Consider the following 22,630-nt stretch of genomic DNA (forward strand, 5'->3'; position numbering starts at 1 on the left):
TGTCTGAGAGATCTCAGCGGTCCAGGTTAGTTGAGGATGCTGGTCTTCTTATGGAGTTGCCCTCTTCCTCAACTTTTTCCAGCCTTTCCCTAGTTCAATTACAGAGGTCCCCAACTTCAGTCCACTGGTTGGGTGTAAGTATCTGCATCTGTCACAGTCAGCTGCTTTCTGGGCCTCTCAGAGGACAGCCAGGCTAGGCTCCTGTCTGTAAGCCCACCATAGCATCAGTGTCTTGGAGCCTCCCCTTGAGCTGGATTCTAATTTTGGCCTGTCACTGGACATCTTTTATCTCAGTCTCTTCTCCATTTTTGTTCGTGCAGTTGTTTTAGACAGATACAATTCTGGGTCAAGCTTTTGGCTGAGGGATGGCAGCCTAACTCTTCTACTTGATGCCTCCACTGTCTTTCTATTGGAGATGGACTCTACCAGTCCCCTCTTCCCATTGTTGGGCATTTCATCTAAGGTCCCTCCCTTTGAGTCCTGAGAGTCTTTCACCTCCTAGGTCTCTGGTACCTTCTAGAGAATCCCCCTCCAATCCCCTCGGGTTATATATTTTCATTCTTTCTGCTGGCCCTCAGGTCTTCTCTCCTGTTTCCCTCCCACACCCACTCAGCTCTTTTCTTCCCTTCGCCCTTGTGGTTGCTTTCTTCTCCTACCCAAGTGGGATTGAGGAATCCTCACTTGTTCTCTTTAGCTTGTTAACCTTGAGTTCTGTGAACTGTATCCTGGGCATTCTGTACTTTTCTGGCTAATACTCATTAATGAGTACATAGCATTTGGGTCCTTTTAGATCTGAGTTACTTTACTCAGGATGATATTTTTCTAGCTCCATCAATTTGTGTGCAAAACTCATGATGTCTTTGTAATAGTATTCTATTGTGTAAACGAACCACATTTTCTGTATCCATTCTTCTGTTGTGGGACATCTGGGTTGTTCCCAGCTGATGGCTATCACAGATAAGGCTGTTATGAACATAGTAGAGCACATGCCCCTGTGGTATAACGGGGCATCTTTAGAGTATATACCCAAGAATGGTATAGTTGGGTCTTCAGGTAGAGCTATTTCCAATTTTCTGAGGAACCTCCAGATTGATTTCCAGTGTGGTTGTAGCAGTTTGCAGTCCTACCATCAATGGAAGAGTGTTCCTCTTTCTCTACATCCTTGCCAGCATGTGCTGTCACCTGGGTTTTTGATCTTAGCCATTCTGATTAGTGTATGGCGGAATATCAAAACTGTTTTGATTTGCATTTCCCCGATCACTAAGGACTTTGAACATTTCTTTAAGTGCGTCTTGTCCATTTGAGTTTCCTCTGTTGTGAATCCTCTGTTTAGTTCTATGCCCAACTTTTTAATTTAGTTGTTTGGTTTTTAGGAAGTTAGCTTCTTGAGTTCTTTATATATTTTGGATATTAGCCCTCTAGCAGATGTGAAGTGAGTGATGATTTTCTTCCCAATTTGTAGGTTGCCAATTTGTCTTATTCACTATGTCCTTTGCCTTCCAGAAGCTTTTGGGTTTCATGAGGTCCCATTTATCAGTTCTTGATCCTAGAGCCTGAACCATTGGAGTTCTGCTTAGAAAATTCTCCTTCATCAATGAGTTCCAGGCTCTTTCCCACTTTCTCTTCTGTTAGATTCAGTGTATCTGGCTTTATGTTGGGGTCCTTAATCCACTTGGACTTGAGCTTTGTGCAAGGTGACAAATACAAGTGTATTTTCATTTTTTTAATACAGACAGCCAGTTAGACCAGCATCATTTATTGAAGATGTTTTCTATTTTCCATTGTATATTTTGGATTTTTTGTCAAAGATCAAGTGACTGTAAGTGTGTAAGTTTTATTTCTGGGTTTTCAATTTCATTGCATTGATCACCATGTCTGTTTCTGTACCAATACCATGCAGTTTCTGTCACTATTGCTCTGTAGTACAGATGGAGATCGGAGAAAATCATTCCCCCAGAATTTCCTTTATTAAGAATTGCATATGCTGGGGCTGGTTAAGAGCACTTACTGATCTTCCAAAGGCCCTGAGTTCAATTCCCAGAAACTGCATGGTGGCTAACAACCATCTGTTATGCGATCTGACACCTATTCTGGTGTGTCTGACAGCTACAGTGTACACATATACATTAAATAAATCTTTAAAAAAAAGATTTTTTTGCTATCCTGGATTTTATGCTTTTCCATATAAAATTGAGAATTGTTTTTTCCATGTCTTTAAAGAACTGTGTTGGAATTTTGATGGCGGTTGAGTTGAATCTATAGATTGCTTTTGGTAGAATGACCATTTTTACTAAGTCTTACCAATCCACGAGCATGGGAAATCTCTCCATTTATAGAGGTCTTCTTCCATTTCTTTCTTGAGAGACTTGAAGTTCTTGTTATAGAGATCTTTCACTTGTTTGGTTAGAGAAAAATCAGTTTTATCCAGGGATGCAGCCCCTGAAAGGCTACCCATGCTTCAGTAGATGGCTCTGTACTTGGGCACATACAAGTAGCACTATCTAGCTTTGAGAGGAGGAGTGGACAGAGGGAGGGAGGGAAAGGGAGGGGGGAAGAGAGGGAGGGGAGGAGGAGGAGGGGGAGAATAAAATAGGAGGGAAATGGTGGGGTTAGGGAATAGGGAAGAAAATGGAGGGAGGGAATGAAGTAGACTCATCACAATGCATTATATTCATTATTTATTTTTGAGACAGTAAAACTATTTTTAAAGGATACCTGGGTGCGGTCACTTGTTAAACATTATGTGATCAATCAGCACTTCCTCAGTCCTCCAAAGATGGACATGACAGAGTTTGCAAAGACAAACTAAGTGGCTCTTTGTTCTTGAGCAGCTTTCTAACCAGTTTTTCTTAAAAATCTGAACTCACAGCTTGGAGATTTAAGCCAAAGGAAAGTGATAAATGAATATTCATAGAAGATTAGTATGTCACATTAAAAATTTAGATTCATTCATAAAATATATTTACTTTATGGACAGGAATATCATTTGATAATGATATAAGGGGAGAGGGCAGGTTGTCTTTCCAAGCTCTGCCTCAGGGCCTGCTAACTATCAGGGAACGGTGAGGCAGTTGCAGTGTGAACTTCTGTCATAGACTTGGCCCAGAGGACACCAGAAAGTGCTGTTGTTAGTGTGTAGCAAAGAACCACTCTTCCTGGAGACAACACCATAAGGTTGTGGCATTCTGTATAATGCTGCCATCTTCATGTCCACTAGATCTCTGACCTTGGTCATCTCGGCTCTCAGTGGTGATTCTTACTGTACTAATCAGAAGGGAGAAAAACAGTGTAACTGTATCTGCTTTACATCAACTTAAATACAGCACTCAGATCTATAATTGGAACTTCAGTATTGGTCATTGCAGGAGGCTTCTTCATGCCACAGGCTATACAGAATCACGTGAGGTAGACAGCATGAAGCCATCAGGGAGAATCCTGAGCAAGTCCTTGTTATTCATCTTGAGAAATCCCATTGTCTGCACTACCTGGTCTCTTCATAGACAATAGCTTGGCTGGAATGGATCTGGCTTTGAGCATGAGATTGTTTTTGGAGACAGAAGCCCTTCTCTAAGGGTCTACCTGTTGTTTTCCTATCTGTATTCTTCATTACATAGCCATGCTGATGGCTCTGTGACATTGCCTTATTGGGCTCCTATCATTGATAAGATAAGGAGCTAAGAAAGGAAGGCATGAGAAGCCCTGGTACCAGGGGCTTAGAAAACAGCAATGCCACCTCAGGCTAGTTTATCCTGGAGCAAGCATTTGGGACTTGTTTTTTTGTTAAATGAAGCATTCCCAGGATCAGACAATAAGGGAACCAAAGAAGACAGAAGGTGAAGAACTCAGCCAAGAGCGTTTACAAGTTTGGCCTGATCCCACAGGGGTCTGAGAGGCAAAAATTACACTTCAAAGGATATGCCCATCCATTGGCAAACCTTTGTTTGAGTAAAAAATGAGACAAAATCAAGGAAATTTTCATCTCTCTTCAGTTGGGCAAGCTAGTTCTCACCCCCAAAGACAGTTCAATGAAGGATGCAGGTGACAGCTATAAGCAGCATGACACACCTGGAGAACCCAAGGCAGGTCCTTTGTATTGGTACAGGAATACAAAGAACCTGTAGAATTCAAGATGAGAGTAGTTACAAAGCTGTAACATGTGTGCTGGTAAAATGGCCCCATAACAAACCACCTCATACAGTGCTCTTTGGGGACGTAGAGGCTAAGAATATAGAAGGTCATTAAATGTTCATCTGAAACAATATTCCAGAGAAGTGCCCCTCTGGTGACAGTTTTGTTCATGAATTAGCATATAAGGACATGCTCAATTTAATGTGTTTCTGTTCTCAGGCTGGGTATCAAAAAGAACAAGGCAATGTGCTATTTACTATTAATCATGGGGTGTTCTACTTAGCAAAGCAGGACTTCTAGCTCCTTTATGCCAGAGATAGAGATATTTTAAATTCTCTATTGGCTTTGTCTGAAGTATTTGTAGCACTGGGGTGAAATGAAACATAAAGCCCTTAGAAAAAAATCAAACAGAAAAGACTCATGAATCTGTCCAATTGGGGAGATACAAAGGTTTCTAAAAAGAGAACACATGGAGGATTGGAGATTGCTTTGAAACTGCATGAGATGCTAAGGTCTGTGTACCCACCAGGGGGATGTCTAAATGAGGAGAAACAATGGTCGACAGACCAAGTCTTAAGACTCTCTTCAAAAGCATCTTAAGTAGGAATGCAGTTTTGGAAAATGCAGGGAACAGGAGAGAGGAGACAATGTCCAGGTATTGTTTGGTATAGGAGTGAGAATTTAAGGCTTCAGTATGCAGGATTAAAGCGGTTAAAGAGAAGAGACACTGCATGTGGTACCCGGAAGTCTGAGTCTACTGGCTTTTGGAAGCTCATTATTGCTTCTGTCCCAGTCTCCATTTCCTCTCATGCAGGGACATCAATTTACATACATATTTATTTATTTTCCTATCCATTTTCACCTTTTTGGCCATTTAGGCTTCCTTATGATTCTTTTCATGTAAGTATTCTTTCAGCTTATTAGTACTTGTCAGCCTCATCAGATTTCCTATTAAATTATCCACTGAATCTTTTATTTCATCATTGTACTTTTCCATTTTAGACGTTTCCTGTGGTTATATTTTTAGGCTTATAGTTTTCTGCTAAACTTATCCATCTTGTCCTTAGTTTCCTTGAGAATATTTGGCATAGTTACATTTTAAAGTAACAACATTATCTAGAGCTTTATGACTCTCCTTCTTTGGTCTGTGTTTCTCTTGATTTTCAGTAACATGGTCTTGTCTTTCAATTTGGTCAGTTGAGGCTGCTAATGGAATGGCACACACTGACTAATGTTTATTTCTCATAGTTATAGAGGCTAGGAAGTCCAAGATCAAGACACTAGCATCTAGATGATTTGTCTAGTAAAGACCCACTTTCTAATTTATAGGTGTTCAATCTTGTTGTTCAATCATCTCCTTACATGAAGGGATTGAGGGGAAACAACGCTCTGGATTCCATTTTAGGGAGGCAATACTATCACTCAAGGGTTCTATCCTCACAATCCAATTATTTCTCAGCATCCCACCTTTGAGTATTGCACACGGAAGTAGTTAAGATCTCTACAGAAGAATTTTGAGGGAGGCACCAACCGTTCACTTCAGTGAAACTTCACTTAGAAGTATGCTTAGCTCCATCCTGGTGACATTATATATAGAAAAAATATACCACATGATCTCAGAATTCTCCATCTTAAGGTCTCACCAAGTTTCAGCTGCTCTGGTACCTGTGGCTTTTCTTAGTTCAGAAGCAAGGTGTGCTATATGTAAATATTACATATGATCTGATTTGACAAATGTTATTTGGGAAAATGTATACACTGAAAAATTATGGGAAAAGAGTCACACTCTCACATCCTGGGTAGAGGTGGCGATATATTCCAAATTAGCTTCTCTTTCATTCTTATTTTAAAGCTTTCCCAGTGAGAGAAGCAAATGACTTGAAAACCATAAATCTATATTTTCTCCAAAAGTTCAAGAACTTCTCCATGTTCAAACCCACAGTAAATGTAACAGCTGTGCACACCCTGAGGGCCTAGCCCATGACAAATCAGGATGCAAGAGTATCAGACCATGAAAATGCCTTCTTCCAAAGTAAGAAAAGCCAGCTCTCAGGCTTACCTGTCCAAACCATCAGCAGGAAGGATTTTTTACTTTCTGATGAAGCTGATGTGGCTACAGTTTAGATGTTTAGTTCTCTGTGTTTCAGGACTAGCCTTAATACCACCCTCTTTCTCTCTCAGCCACAAGCAAAGCTCAAAATAGATGAAGAATAGCACTTGTAAATGCTCTTACAAAACTCCAGCTCCTACATCAACAAATTGGGCATAGATTTAGGTAAAAGCTACTGTCTAGTTGTCATGGGTCAGGGCCAAATAAATAACTGTCCCATGTAGGCAAAGCAGTACTTGTCAACTCCAAACTCTAAATGTTATTATATGGAAGCACAGATCTAAGCATCTCAGTCTTGAGTCATTTTAAAGGTCAGTAACTTGACTTAAGATCTCCCAGTTTCCATGCTATGACTAAGTCCACAGGTTTGAACATGGGTGTGGGATACACTGCCTTCATTAGAGCCTCCAAGCCCCAGCAGTGGACTTTCTGCTGTGCGTTCAGAGCTAAAGCATTCGTACTGGATGAAGGTGGCCTCGCTTGATGCTTCCTCTGCCTGTTTATCCCACACCAGTGCCATCCCCAAAACACATCACTGAGGTTTGCTGAGTCCACTTGACGGTTAGAACTGCATGTCCTTGTTACGGCATCTTAGCATTTTTGAACAGCTCACTCAGTGAGGTCCCGTTCCTTCCATTCATAATAGGAGCTTAGGATTTGCTCACAAGAGGACTCGATTGTATCACATAACCCCCAAGGCACACAGCCTGTGCCTGACCTATTACCATATGGCCCATGGACAGTCTTCCAAGAAGGTCAAGACACTCATTTGCCTAGCTCTAGAAATCTTCCCAAGTGGCATGTAAAAACAATACGTATTTGATTTTTGATTTTTGAATAATTTAGAGGTGTTGTCCAAATGGAAATCCTCTTCGTGTGTGGGCGCATATAAGCTTGTTGCTGGGAAGGTGATTGGGGAGGTTCTAGGGAACAAGGCCTGTTGAGTGTACAATTGCTTGGAGACTGTTCCAGGGGAGTGAGTCTGTGCCTGGGAAGAAATGACAGAAAAGAAGGGATAGATGCTGGAGAGATGGCTCATGTTTTGTTTTACAGTGAACCTAGGTTCTGTGGGTGGCTCTCAAAAATGTAGTTATTTGATCCCCTTCTTCTCACATGGCTTGCAGAAGGCACTCATGTGGCACACACACATCCTTGCTTATATTCATTGTTCTGCCATAGTCTAAGACGATTAATGAGATACTTCCAGGCTGCAGGTAACACTTTCTGAATAGCTGCTGATGCCCTGTTTGACTTTAAGTCTCTGTCCGGCCGTAACAAAAGAATAGAAATTTCTTTGTAATGATTGCTAAGTGTGCAGGTAAAAGACTGTTTGGAGATGGGGGAAGGCTGTTAGAGCTACAATTGCATAGTGTTGTTTTGTTTGATTTTATTTTGTGTTGTGGTGCTTTGACTGCATCTATGCCTGTGAACCATTTCCATGCCTGATTGCTGAGGGCTCCTGGAATAGAGGTTACAGACAGTTGGGAGCTACCATGTGGATGCTGGGAACCCCAGTCCTCTGGAAGAACAGCCAGTGCTCTCAATTCCTGAGTTATCTCTCCTGCAGCACCCCAAACCCTGTACTCTGGCTGTTTTGTTGTTGTTTGGTTGCTTTTTTTTTTTTTTTAACTAAAAGTTTCAGCAAACCATTTTCTTTCTTGTGGAGTTGAAATTGAAAGTCTAAATCCATTTTAGATATACACTCTTGTTTCAAATCAATTCTACTTCCTGAGAACACACCACCATAAGTAGAAAAATGGTGGAGTGTGGGCTAATTGCCTAAGTGTTAGGAGATGAAACATATAGAACACCACCATCAAAAATAATAACCATATACTGATTGAGAAATCTGGGTGCCATATTTACATTTGTTCAGACTTGCCCGGTTTCTGCAGTTTGAGAAAGAAATAAACAAATATCATCTAGGGCCCAGATTTAGTGTCAGACTTAATTATATTTCCAATGAATGGTTTCTCCATTTAAGAATAAGTCATGAAACAAGCAGATGACATGCCTAACACATGCTTCTTCACAATGAATTTTCTCTGGGAGACTCTTCTAAGCACTGCTGTTAGCAGGCTCCCTGTCAGTGTATTTTTAATTCAATGAAATGTGAAAAGAATCTATTCTAAAACTGGATGACTCAGACTTTTAACAGTTCTTCCCTCCCCTCTTATCCTTTCTCTTCTAGTCCTTGAAGAAAGAAACTGCTCAGACCTTGGGGACCCAGTCAATGGGTACAAGAAAATCACAGGAGGCCCTGGACTTCTCAATGAGCACCAAGTAAAAATTGGCACAGTTGTGTCTTTCTTTTGTAATGGCTCATATGTTCTAAGTGGCAACGAGAAAAGAACTTGCCAGCAGAATGGAGAGTGGTCAGGAAAGCAGCCTGTGTGCATGAAAGGTAACTCACAGTCATTTCTGGATTCTACAGATGTGCATAGCATTTGTAATTTTTGACAGCTCCCATGGATGCTTGCTTTAAATCTCTGGAATAATGTTTTCATGTAGGCTCATCCTTAAACTATATGTAACTCCTGGCTTGGAGAATATCTTTTCAAAACACAATGTCTTGTTTCCTGGATCCCAAAACGACCTCACTCTCATCTTATCTAAGATGATGGAGAAGAGCATCTTTGGGGAAGATGCAGAGGCTGGGTTTTAGATATGGAAATCCAGTGACAGACGTTGCAAGCCAAAATGTTTGCAACATTTGTTTTTGTATTGTCTTTAATAAAAGAGCCAACAAGCTCATGTACCTACCTGGTCACCTATATGAGGGGATTCTACAGATGTAGATGGCTAGAACCAAAGGTAAGAGACCTTCAAACCTCTAATAAATGAATGAGTATTTTGGAAAACAGAGAGAGATCAGTGTTCCCAGAATAGAGGTGATAGTGTGAGGTTGGTAGGACTGGCCGTAGTCAGGAGGGACTTAAGGATGCTAGGAAGAGCTGGGATGATATTCCAGATGAAAGACAGGATAAAGAAGTAGGTATAGGCGGAAGTGGAAACATCTGTCTTATGGTAAGCTCAAGGCAAGCCATTTCGGAAGTAACATCTAAAATATAGGTTGGAAGCAAAAAACCCTGGACCATTGTGTAGGGAGTTAGAGCCCTCCACAGTGCAGGTGCAGCTTTGCCCTGGCTTTATTCGTTGGTTGTTTCAGGCTGACACCTTCTTTACTGAGAAGGAAAGTGTGCTTGTGTCCTAGATTGTCAAGACCATTGGCCCTACCAGTCACCCTCTCTGCTGGGTGTTTGTCAACAACCTGAATCACAGGGAAAGGAATGAAAGGGAAAAAAGGGATAAATATGAAAGGGATAAATCACTTTAGACTTTTGCCAGAAGCAACTTTCATCCTCCCAGCACAAGGCCTGATGTTTTATTTCATTAAGTATGGGAACGGTGTTGCATATGTCCTTGGAGAGTTTTTTGTCAACTTTTCTCTTACAAATTAATACAACCAAAGTACTCTAAGTTGCTAATTAGACAAATGTTGGCCGCTAGATTGGAAAAGAGAGATGGGAAGGATTCGTTTTCCCTGGAAGAAAAAAAAAAGATTTCAGTGTATTGAAACTGGGCTCTGAGTTGTCCTCTGGTGACTGCTAGGGACCTTCATTGCAGAGACGGGACAAGGAGTGGTTGGTTACTCAAGACTCCTTTATAATTGGCACTGCAAGTCTTGTTTCAAACAAGGACTTCCTAATTCCCTCTGTGGGCTCTATTTTGGATCCTTCACTCTGAGTTTTATTCCACTCTGATCTAGTTTGCTGACACCATTCCCATGAACAGATGGCCCTAATCTATTAACTGCCACTGGTCCCAAGTCCCCTCGAAAGAACAGTTTTTCAGAGGGGACTCCTAGGTCCTACAGAAGCATCTCCCAGGTGCAAGGCAGTTGGAATCTTGCTAAGTACACTGTTGAAATGTTTCTAACCCAGGCAGCCCCTGAGACCTGTGGATGCTTGGGAGGATGGGAGTGGGGTGTTATTCTGGATGGAGTGATGTGACCAGTCACTCATGGATGGAAAAACGTCATACAGCGTGATTTATTTGTTTCTAGCCTGTCGGGAACCGAAGATCTCAGACCTGGTGAGAAGGAGAGTCCTTTCCATGCAAGTTCAGTCAAGGTGAGGCCAAGCACCTGAACTCCTCTTTGAAGGCTAATGGTTATTTCCCTTCTCCACTTGCATTTGGCCAAAGACAGCCTGGCATTTCTAAGGGACATTTAGTGCTAACTGGTCATGAAAGAATGGGGCTTGTTAAATGGAGGCTTATTAGCCAGCTGCTTTTGGCTAAGAGAAAACTACTATTGGAAGAAGTACAAGTTTTATTGGATCGTGGGAAAGCAGATGGTTGGTGAGAAGAAGCGAGGCTTCCCTGATGATCTTTGAGGAGTTGGGTTTTAATACTTTAGTCTTCCCGAAATGATAGTTTCTTTATTGTGGCAGCTTCTAGGAGCTGGCAATCCTGATAAATCATGCAGCCTGCTAGGATTTAGGAAGATGGTCAGATGGGGGCAGACTGATGGAACCCAAGAGTTGGAGATGATAAATAAGAGAGACGTGAACTCTTGCGTATACTCAATGTTGCTCTTGGGAAGAAAGATGAGTCCTGCCTGCTAGTGAGAAAGGAGGCCACGTCCACTCTCTCACACAACCTCATCATCAGTCTCTACTGTGGTTCCACAGATTTCCTTGCTTTTTTTCTACCAGGCCAAGCATAATTCTGCTTAAGAAATGTTAAACTTGCGGCTCCTTCAGTCTGAAAACTTTCTACTGGATCTCACGGAGCCTTACGCCACCCCACCGTTCAGTCCTCTGCTTTTTCACCTAGCAAAGAGATCATCTCTGACTGCCCCTTTGTGCTAGATAAATACTCTACTATGTCCCCAGCCCCTTCAGGTATCATTTTAAATAAAACTGGTAACATCACATGTGCCCTGACACCACATAGAGCTGTTTCCATTATCCTTTGTTCTCTCTCTCTCTCTCTCTCTCTCTCTCTCTCTCTCTCTCTCTCTCTCTTTCTCCCTCCCTCCCTCTCTTCCTCCCTCCCTCCCCCCTCTTTCTCTCTCCCTCTCTCTCTCTCCCTCCTCCTCCTTCTCTCTCCCTCCCTTTCCTCCTCCTTCTCTCTCCCTACCTTCCTCCCTTCATCCCCCTCCCCCTCTCTCTCCCCTGCCACCATGACTGCCACATAGAAGCCAATCAGTAAATAGTTCTTGAATGAGTTAACTGAACTGATAATCAAAGGTCCAAAACTTGCTTCTGCCTCTCTTTAATCCTAGTTATGTTTAAACAATTTCATGATGTTAAATGGGCCTTTGTCTTCTCTTTTGAAAAAGCAGGGGTGATTAATAATGGTCCCTGAGGATTGCTGTAAGGATTGAAACCACACTGACAGATAACACTGAAGCTGAATGGCAGCTGCTGCTCTTGTCACTTTACATAGATCAGTTTACTTAGTTCTCACAGTACCTCAGAAGCTGGGCACATTATTATTTGCATCTTATTAACATATCCTTGAATTTGTGAGAACTGAGGTTCTAAGAAGTTAAGTGATTTCTAGAACAAGATGTCAGTCTAAAGCAGAACTGACTTGGATTGTCCTTCGGTGAAGGTTGCTAACCACACCTCACCCCTGCTCAGGTTCTCAGCCATGTTTGCCTTTCTCCAGTTGAGGTGTTCCCTTGGAAACAAGGGCCATAGAATACAGACTCTGACTCATCTCTGTTTCTGTGGCTTCCCTGAAGTGGGCTCTCTGCTAAGTACAAAGCTTTTTCTGTTTAGGCGATGCCACCTGTACAGGAACCCTGAACTTCACAAAGAGACAATAGGGCTTCCTACAGATGTAGCAGTTTTAGTGGGAGATTGGGTAGCAAGGTGCTAGGTGAGTCCTATAATTGAGAAAGCAAGCCTAAAATCTAGTTGAAGTAGCTTTCTGGAAGACAAGCTGCTGACATGGAGGGATTCTTAGGTTCTGTAGCTTTCGGAAACAAGTATCAACTTCAGTGACCAAAAGGTAAGTACTCTGTACATCAAGAAGTTCCTAGACCTGGCTATAAACATCGCAAGGATATCTGTTGAATGAAGTCACCATGGACTGAATGTTTCCTGAGCCAAACACCATAGAGAGATACAAGAAATGGATTTAATCTTAAACAACATGAAATTGATATGATAGAAACACTAGGATGGAAATGGGGACTGTTAAATGCTATCTTGGGTGTCATCTTTCTTTACTGTGCCCCAAAGCACCCCTCCCCCACAAGTGTCTCTCTGGGCTTCATGTCCCCGTTCATTATTACACGGGGATGAAGATATCAATTCCTGAAGGAACCCCAGTCTGCTGCCTGACAGTCATTATGTACCCACGTAAAGCATCCCAAGCTGCAGGATGGGTGTCCCCCACAGACAGTCTCTAGGGGGTCAACTTCAAGCTCATTAATGCCTCTCTTCCCATTTACATGCAAGTTTTTGTATTTCTCCCAAGCAGTGTTGCCTGAGAGAAAGTTCTAATCTCTGAGGTGAACTAATTACATTTTCTAATTGGCAAATCAAGCTACTGTACCAACACAACTTAGTTCAAGTCAATTCCTAATATTGCCACATTATGGTAATGTTTGGAGAAAAGAACGTGCCTGGCTTTCTCTCACTCAAATTAACTCATTTTCCTGTTTATCTTTGCAATTAAATGCACCCCCTTTCTCTATTCTCTCCCCTCAGCCCTCAGTGTGTGTCTACACAAAGCATACGTTTGGGTCATAATATTATGTCAGACTTTATTCTGTTTGGTTTAAAAATCTTAGGTAGTTGGAAGAATGCCAGGTGCAAAGGACTACAATATTGAGTGACATAAAGAAAATTTATTCAGTTGCAAAAGAAGAAAGAATGAGAAAGGGGGAAGGAGAAAGAGAGAAGGAGAGAAGGAGAGAAAGGGGGAGGGAAAAAAACAGAGAAGAGCAAGAAAACGTGGCTAGACAAAGACAAGCAGGAAAGGACAGAGAGAGAAAATGGAGACGGGAGGTGGTTTTCTCTCCTATAACCAACATCAGCATGGGAACTGGATGCTAAAGCCTTGCTTTTGTTCTTTCCCTGGTCCTGTGTGCCTTGATCCAGAGAGACACCATTACACCAGCTTTATTCTACGGCTTTCAGCAAGCAGAAACTGCAGGATGCGTCTACCAAAAAGCCAGCCCTTCCGTTTGGAGAGCTGCCCCCTGGGTACCAGCATGTGCACACCCAGGTCCAGTATGAATGCCTCTCGCCCTTCTACCGCCGCCTGGGAAGCAGCAGGAGAACATGCCTGAGGACTGGGAAGTGGAGTGGACGAGCCCCATCCTGTATCCCAAGTGAGTCAAGGCTTATCTTTGAGTTTGAACCTCTTTCCTTTTCCACAGCCACTTGAGAACTGCTGCTAGTATTGTGGAAGGCTTTTACGGAAAGCTTAGTTGAGCAAGGGGATTTTCTCCCGTCGATTCCCTTAGTTTAGGAACCTTTGGAATTCTGCAATTAAAGCACCCTCCTTTTGGCTTAAACTTACTATTCAGAAGAAATTGACTCATAAGATCTTAGAAGAATTGTTTCTTGTACACGATTCATCGTATCTAGAAAAAGAAAGGTCCAGTGATTAATACCAAGTGGGGACAAAGCTAAAACTGGAAGAGGACTCCACCCCGACAAAGCTCCACTTTCACACTCAATCTCCAATCAATTAATTAACTGACACAAATTAAATAGTGATGTGATGGTAGATAACATGAGACAGTATGTGGGAGTTCTTTATTAGAGGCTTGCACATTTTCAACAACCCTCCTCATCCTCTTTGAGAAAAGGGAAGAGTGTGACTAAGTTTGTTGTAGCTGTGTTTATGGAAACAGTTGTGGGATTTTTGTCTGTTACATCATCCCATTTAGGCCACTCAAAAAGCCCCTGAAGTCATTATTATTTCCCTGTACATTTTCTAGACAAAGAAGCCAAGGTTCTAAGGTGCCAGACAATTTCTTCAAAGTCCTATGGTTTCACTGAACTAAAAACCGTTCACTTGTAACTGTAGACTTTATAGCCAATGACATGTGAGGTGGCTGATGAATACCAAAGGAGGGTTGCTAAGGAGATAACCTGGCAGGTCAGGACTTGCTGTACAACTATGAGGGTCATGAGTTTGGCTGGGTACAGGGACATGTGTCTGTGATCTGTGAGTGACAGAGGAAGAAGGACCCTAGTCAGCTCAGCCAAATTGGTGAGCTTCAGAGTCAGTGAGAGACCCTGTCTCAAAATTATGTGACAAGAAATCAAGAAAGTGATTAAGACCTACATTCACCACCTACCTTCACATACATATGCACACATATATCTGCGTATTAGTACTCACATGAGTACACACATAAACAAGAGTTTGTATGTATGTGTGTGGATACAGTACACACACTAACTAAACCGAAAAGAAAACAAAGCAGGCTTACTTAGTGCGTTCTCTTTTTCAGATCTGTACTGTCTTGGTTGAGTGACCCACTTGTGTTCAGATAATTACGGTCTGAGTTAATCCTATCAAACCGATGTTTTCTCCACAGTCTGTGGGAAAATCGAGAATGTTGCTTCTCCAAAGACCCAAGGGACCCGCTGGCCGTGGCAGGCAGCCATCTACCGGAGGACCAGTGGTGCACATGATGGTGGTCTGCACAAAGGTGCATGGTTCTTGGTCTGCAGTGGTGCCCTGGTGAATGAGCGTACTGTGGTTGTGGCTGCCCACTGTGTGACTGAGCTGGGGAAGGTCACCATAATCAAGACGGCAGACCTCAAAGTTGTCTTGGGAAAATTCTACAGGGATGATGATCGGGATGAGAAGACCATCCAGAATTTACGGGTAAGAAAGGGCTTCCTTGGAAACTGGAGCTTTGAATGAACCAGTCAAGAGGACAGAAGAACAGGGCCTGTGTTAGCCCCGCCACTTTAGATGTCACTATCCATCCCGATGCCTGGCAGGGGCTCGTCACTTTATCTATAACCATGCACTGTAGACTACAGTATGCTATTCACTGATGAAGCTATGCGTTTGGATATTTCTGTTTGAAATTGTTTGTTCTAGGGACCCAAGTCAAGATAGATTAATGGCTGTTTCTTGAATACAAAAGGGAAGTAACTGCCTATCATATTTGGATTTGGGAATTTATCACAAGTAGGCTGTGAGGACACAAATTTTATCCAAGACCTCAAAGTTACTCTTGACTACAATATACTTCTCACTTGTGATGTGCCCTCCTTCCATTCGTCCATCTGTCCATCTGTAATTCTACCCTGTTATTCTTTCCACCTGCCTATCCATTCTTCTTATACATCCTTAAAGGAACATGAAGTGCTTGCAGTGGGATACAGATGGTAAACCAGTTACTTGTAGGGCTGGTGCATGAATCCTGCTAACTAACTTATGTGTGCTTAGTCAGTTGATCAGACATTAAACATTTAAGGGATTTCTGAGAAAGCCTTGGAGTCCATCTTCTGGTAAAGTCAGAAAGCTTGCCACATCTCCGTACAGTAGAGTACAAATTGCCATCTGCCCTTTAGATGGGACATTGACACCCACTTCTGTGGCCTTCTTAAGGACTCTACTTATTTGATACCACCTTCTGGGGTCCAGTAGGCATTTGAGTTGACAACTATGGAAATACAACAATTACTTCCTAGGATTCCTTGAATAAAGTGTCTTCCTAAAATTTGTGGCTGTTACTTAGACAGCTTCTTTCAATAATTTGACCCCTAACTTGACCACACCAGAGCTGGCTGTTTACCATGGTATCTCTTCTTTACATTTGTAGATTTCTGCTATCATTCTGCACCCCAACTATGACCCTATCCTGCTTGACACTGACATCGCTGTTCTGAAGCTCCTAGACAAGGCCCGCATCAGTACCCGTGTCCAACCCATCTGCCTGGCTACCACTCGGGACCTCAGCATGTCTTTTCAGGAATCCCACATCACTGTGGCTGGCTGGAACATCTTGGCAGATGTAAGGAGTCCTGGCTTTAAGAATGACACCCTACATTATGGAACGGTCAGGGTGGTAGACTCAATGCTTTGTGAGGAACAACATGAAGACCATGGCATCCCGGTTAGTGTCACTGACAACATGTTCTGTGCCAGCAAGGAGCCCAGTACCCCTTCTGACATCTGCACTGCAGAGACAGGGGGCATCGCTGCTTTGTCTTTCCCAGGCCGAGCATCCCCTGAGCCGCGTTGGCATTTGGTGGGGCTGGTCAGCTGGAGCTATGACAAGACATGTAGCAACGGCCTATCTACAGCCTTCACAAAGGTGTTGCCTTTCAAGGACTGGATTGAGAGAAATATGAAATGAACCAACCACAAGGCCACTGAGAAGCTTTTTCCTCGCACCCATCTGTACATAAGGTGTATGGAACAGTGTGGACCTGAAGTGTAACGTTGCCCATGACCTTGGCTATTGAAAGGCTTCTGGCTTCAAGGATTTATCTCAATGGGGGGTAAATAGAGTTTACTTTCTGTCAGGGAATTGTCTTCCTGACTGCTTGGCGATCATTGAAAAGATGTCAGGTCTTGCAAGAACTGGATTTCTTCAAAAAGACCATGTGAATAGGACGACAGCCTCTTGCTCCTTCTTCACTCAGAGAGATGTGACTGTCAATCAGTTTGGGTGGAGAAGGTTGACTTGGGGAGGCCTGGGCTGCAACCCGCTTCAGTCCAAGTTCCAAAGAACAGCTTTCGTGACATCCCAGGGCAGAGAAGCGTGGATGTGGCATGTGCCCCTGTGTACAGTGTCACAAGATTTTCCGATACGTTTTCTTTCCAATCTTCTGTACACATTCCAATAAAACAAGGTCTGGCTTCTGACCTACAAAACAAAAGTGCTGCTCTCAATTGTTTGCATGCTGTTTTCATGAGTTCCATGCATTTGGGTTAATGATTTGGTGAGGGCACTTTAACAAAAATGGGTATAATTTTCCAATGTGTCTGTCAAGTGCAGTCTTTTCTATGCAGTCATTGGAACCTGGAAGGTCGTGGGACAGACAAGCAAGTCAGATAACACATAGGGAGCAAAATATGAGTTATGTGTTGGTTGATCTTGACGACAATCTCAGTTGGACCAGAGGTGCGTGGATTGGTAAAGCACAGCTCTAGGTGTCTGTAAAGCTGTTTCCCGGGAAGATTAATTAAGAAGACTTATTCCGAGAGTGGGAAGTTTCCTACATTCTTAGCTCAGGTGGAACGAATGTGAAGAAGCAGAAAGCCAGCCAATGCAGGCATTTTCTCTCTGCTTCCTGGCATCCATGGTGCAAGCTGCTACCTTTTCCCATGTAATTCCCATCATGATGAAATGAAACCTCTGAGACCATGATCAAAAAGAACCTTGTCTTCCATTATTTCTCTCAGATTACAGCACAAGAATGCTTAATGTAGTGTAGCTAATTCCAAGTGTCTCCCTGATTCTGTGTAAAACTGCCTTGATCGCCCAAAAATCTTTAAACATTTTTATACAAGTATGTATGTATGTATATATGTATGTATGTATCTTTGTATGTATATGTATTGTATGTATGTATGTTTATTATTGTGTGTATGTTTTTATTTATTTAGTGTGCCTGTGTGTGTGTGTGTGTGTGTGTGTGTGTGTGTGTGTGTGTGGTCAGAAGAAAACTTTAAAGGTGAGTTTTCTCATCCTGTGGGCCCAGGGATCAAACTCAAATCATCGGGCTTGGTGGCATTTGAATTAGAATCCCATGTTTTCTTACAGCCGAGTTGATCTGTCAAAAGTCCAAGGCTTCACGGTTTTTTACAATGCATGTGAGTGTCCTTGAAAGACCCCATCATTTCCTACTAGAATGGAGAAAAAAGCAAATTCAATCTGAAAAATACCTTCTCTGATCCTCCCAGTATGATTTCTCTTAGGGGCTAACACTTGTGATGGTTTGCCCTCTTTTCTCGTCATAAGTTTTCTTGCCCACAGAGTGTCTTAGAGGCTTGCATCACTAAGCATTGAGACAATGGGGGAACTCCTGAGTTCATGCTGGTTCTTGGGTGTGTGTGGTGGGTCTTTCCAATTCTCCGGTGTTTTCCTAATATTTAGTATAGGGTCTGTTTGGTTTCCATGTGGCTCTGTGGTTCTTCCTGGTGACCCAGCTTCTCCTCAGCCCTAGTGGGGACTGGCATTTCTAGATCTGCTGTGGATTATTATTTGACCTTGATCTGGGTAACTCAACTTCCTGGCCACAGTGACATCTTCGGTAGAGACTTCTCGGCCACATTCCCAGTGGTATCCTTTTCTTACTTTGGGAGCTTGTGGGGCCTTATAATTATTTTTTTGTTTCATACAAGAAGGGAGAACCCAGACCCGTTACAGATCATCCTAGAAGACTTAGCTTCCTATCTCTCCATCTGGAGCATTATTCTCCCTCTATCTGTGTCAGAGAACTTTAACCTAAATGACTTCCATCCTAAGATACATTGTAGTCAGGTTCTCCAGCCTCACCTTTGGGCCTCTAAACATTTCTCTGAGCCAGAAAAGAATGACATCTGCTTTCTCTTTTATCTGCTTTCTCTTTTATCATACCTTCCTGAGACTTCTTATGAGTCACCCCTCACTCCAACTCCTTCGTACAATCCTTCTCTTCCTCATCATGGCTTAATCAAAGGGCAACATATTGATTACTTATTACAAGTTAACCGACATTTGGTGACTTAAAAAGAAGACCCATTTATTCTCACTCAGTCTGGACATGTTAGAAATTGGAGAATAGTTTCATCTGAGGTAGGAATGGGCTTTTGGTTAACTCAGTTGCCTCTGAGCCACCCACGTACCTGTTAGTAACCCCTCAGCCATGCTCCTGAAAGTAGCCCTATAAACCCACTGGTTCACTAGACTAGACATGGTGTCATAGTTTCTTTCGTTTGTTGTCAGTGCTCTGTCTGAGATGAATAGACTCTTCCCATGAGGTCACAAACACCATATCAACCAAGTGCTTGGCTCATGGTTCCTGGCCACAGACATCCCCAGCAGTGCCTACTCCCAGACCTCTCTACCTAGCACTGCTCTTGTAGACTCTTGTAAGTATGCAGTTGCACTGCAAACTGAAGTTTCCAGGAAAAAAGGACAAATATTAATTAAATATTCTACAAGGCCAAGTGAGTGAAAATCACAACCATGGAGTTAAACTGTTACAGGCCAAAACCAATGATCTTGGGCTATTTTTAGTCCCTTTGAAAGACATTTATTGTTCACCTCTGTGTCTGACCTAACATCCTTGTGATGAGCAGAACCTTTAAAATGTATTTTTAGCAAACAATCATTGTCCACTAATTCAAAAGCTAAGAATGTCATCAGATGTCATCAGAAACCTCTAGCAGAGTTTCCCTGATTTGCTGTGACTCACCTATTGGTGTGGCCCATCAACATATTCAGGAAGTGCCTGGATTTATGGCTTTCTTGTTCTATACGTAGTAAAATATCTCCTAATTATTTCCACAAAGGAACATACTCATGTACTTGACTTAAAATAAATTATCTCTTGCCATCTTCAAGGTAACAGCTATGTCTCTGCATCCACAACACTATGACTCAAATCAGGATTTGAGACTCAGAGACAGCCTCTCTGTTGGCCATATCTGGATGCTGCTAGAATATTCTCAGTCTTGGGTGTAGAATTCTCCAACTGGACTCCAAGGCTGAGAGGTTCCTCTAAACTGAAAATTTGGAGTTTCCATCACCCAGAGTCTTCTTTAAAAACCAGACCTCTTAAGTGTCATCTAAAATAAAGGTTTTTGATCACCATATGCAGCATTAGTGACATGCCAAGATGTATGTACAAGGCCATTGCCTTTGTTTCTGATGATTGATCCAAATCAATTGGGCCAGCACTTGGGAAAAATGATATGAATTTTGCAGAATAAAGACAAACTGAATTTTACGTAATCAAATAAGAACTCTGTTTGTCTTTTGCTGACTATGGTAAGTGACCTGCTGGAGAATACAGTCCTTCTCACATGGTCCAGAATTCACAGAAGGCAGAAGAAGATTTACAATAGGTGCTGGAGGATCCAGTATCTGGGTGCTTTCCCACCCTTGCAAGATGAGCTTACAGTGACAAGTGTTACAGTATCACTTGGACTGTATCAACTTTCCCAGTGTGAAGATAGTCATGTCCTTCTTTTCAGACCCCATGTTTCTCTTATGCCTACTCTAATATGGACCCATATAGGACAAAGAACTCTGCAGCATAGCTGCACTTTCCTTGGGTTGGCATAGTATAAAGCCAGGACAAGTTGTGGATTGCTAGCCCTGGAAAATGGCACTCAACTCAGGGTATCATAGGGAAAGGCCAAGATACCTCTGTTTTATCTACAGCAGTTTGGTCCGCATTTTCAATAGTTCCTTCTGTTTATTTTTCAATATGCCGAACATTTATTTATTATTTACTTTTGGGTGTATGTGCCTGTGTATGCATGTGCTGCCCAAGTGCACACATGCTGTGGCGTGCATCTGGAGGTCAGAGGACAACTAGTGGGAGTCAATCCTTTTTCCTACCATGTGGGCTCCAGGAATGGAATTTAGGTTGTCAGGCTTAGCAGCAAGTGCCTTCATCACAGAGCCGCCTCATAGGCTTCGTTCTAGTCCTTAAATACATGTGTAATTCCTTATATTAAGTATTCTATTGGCTAGGCTTGTGTGTATAGTGGTTGGGGGTCTTTATTAGAAAGGCTGGGGTGTTATGTTTTAAAGTCATGTCCAAGAATGACTATACATGAAGGGCCATTCTGTAAGCATGGTGGATGAAGATAACAATCAATTTCACTCTGCACCTTGTGTGATGACAAACATTGGCATTGGGTATCTTCTTCTGTCACGATCTTCCTCTTTCCAAGACATGTCTGAAACTAGTTATGGAGATTAAGTTGGCCTCACACCCAGAGAACTCCATCTACCTCTGTCTCTGGAATGCTGCGTTGGAGGCATGTGGCACCATCCTCAACCCCTTCATCTTGTATTTTGATATAGAGTTCACAGTGCAGCAAGAATATCTGGCCAAGGAGTGCCAGGAATCCTCCTGCCTTAGCCTCCCTAGCAGACAAAGCTGGCTCAGCTTTTAAGGTAGGCTCTGAGATCTGAACTCAGGTCCTTGTACTTCCAGGGTGGCCACTTCAGTCACTGGGCCATCTCCAACAGTAATGTGCTTCTTGTATCTTTGTTCAGCATTCCTTTTGTTAGAGGGGTAAAAAGACAGAAGCTTGGCTCTAGAAAGGTCTTTATGGACTGGGGCTAGAAAATCTGGCCTGAGCTCAAGTCCCAGCTCTGTCATTTACATGAGGAGACCCTGCGCAGGACACATGTCTATCTAGCCCACTCATCTGCACAGGAGTGACATAATTTTAGGTCAGTGAGACAATGCTTCTAAGGGCTAAGGATGTGACCAGCACCCGACCTATTGCACTCTAAAAATATTATCTGCTATTAAAGCAGTGGTTGTTTTGTTTCTCTTCCCCAAGAGGAAAAGACTGGAATTCAAGAAACCATTTATGAGAAGTGTAAAAAGGATGTGGGGGGCAGGGGATGCTCAGGGGAAAGGAAGATTTAGAATGTATTTGAGGTCTGAGCATATGGAAGTAAGCTTAGAGTAGGGTTAATCACTAGAAAAGATGAATGGAAACTCATGAGGTCAAGGGTCAAAGAGTCTTAAGAGTTACGAGTCATCTAGATGAGTTCCTGCGACAAGCAGCCAGGGCTTACAGGGATTTTGAAAACATTCCTCTCTGTGAAGAGGTAGGGTGGGACCAGAGTGGTATATACTGGACTTATTAAGAGGGACTAGACTCAGCTGATTCAGAGTTTACAGTCATCAAACCTTCTTTACAGTATGGTACCCACTGAGGTGGTTTTTAACAAAAGTGGTCCCCATAGGCCCATGGTGGTGGCACTATTAGAATGTGTGGCTGTGTTGGAGGAAGTGTGCCACTATGGGGTAGGCTCAGGCCACACCCAGTGTGACAGTCTTCTTTTTGCTGCCTGTGGATCAAGAGGGAGTTCAATCCAGACAAAAATCTCCTAGAGAACAGAAATTAGGCATAAAGTCCCACCCTTAACCAAGAAGCTATCAACAATTGGTACTTGTTAGCAGAAGAAAATCAGTTTTCTCCAATCTATTGACAGAGACAGAAAGACACTGTCAGTACCGGAGAGGAAAAGGCAGCATGCTTTAAAGATAAATAGTTTGGGCTTGAAGGCGTTGATTTAACCTGGTAGGACTGCAGGAAATAGCCTTGCCTTCCTGAAGCTGAGCTGTAAGTAAGTAAGTAAGTAAGCTGAGCTGACGATGTAAGTACTAGAAAGAACATTCCAGAAGGAGAGAAGAACATGGGCAGAAATCT

General features: G+C 42.6%; 1 protein-coding gene across 1 annotated transcript in view; it reads left to right on the plus strand.

Annotated features, from left to right (window-relative positions):
• Positions 1-16,990, plus strand: part of PAMR1 (peptidase domain containing associated with muscle regeneration 1) — an 89,508-nt gene extending 72,518 nt beyond the window's left edge. The window contains exons 7-11 of the mRNA XM_080931662.1: positions 8,430-8,642; positions 10,305-10,371; positions 13,360-13,592; positions 14,814-15,106; positions 16,056-16,990. Coding sequence (XP_080787788.1) covers positions 8,430-8,642; positions 10,305-10,371; positions 13,360-13,592; positions 14,814-15,106; positions 16,056-16,592 — 1,343 coding nt within the window. The 3' untranslated portion in view covers positions 16,593-16,990. The remainder of the gene's footprint in view (positions 1-8,429; positions 8,643-10,304; positions 10,372-13,359; positions 13,593-14,813; positions 15,107-16,055) is intronic.
• Positions 16,991-22,630: the final 5,640 nt, after the last annotated feature.

This window comes from Micromys minutus (genome assembly GCF_963924665.1).
Source record: "Micromys minutus genome assembly, chromosome: 17".
Classification (NCBI taxonomy): domain Eukaryota; kingdom Metazoa; phylum Chordata; class Mammalia; order Rodentia; family Muridae; genus Micromys; species Micromys minutus.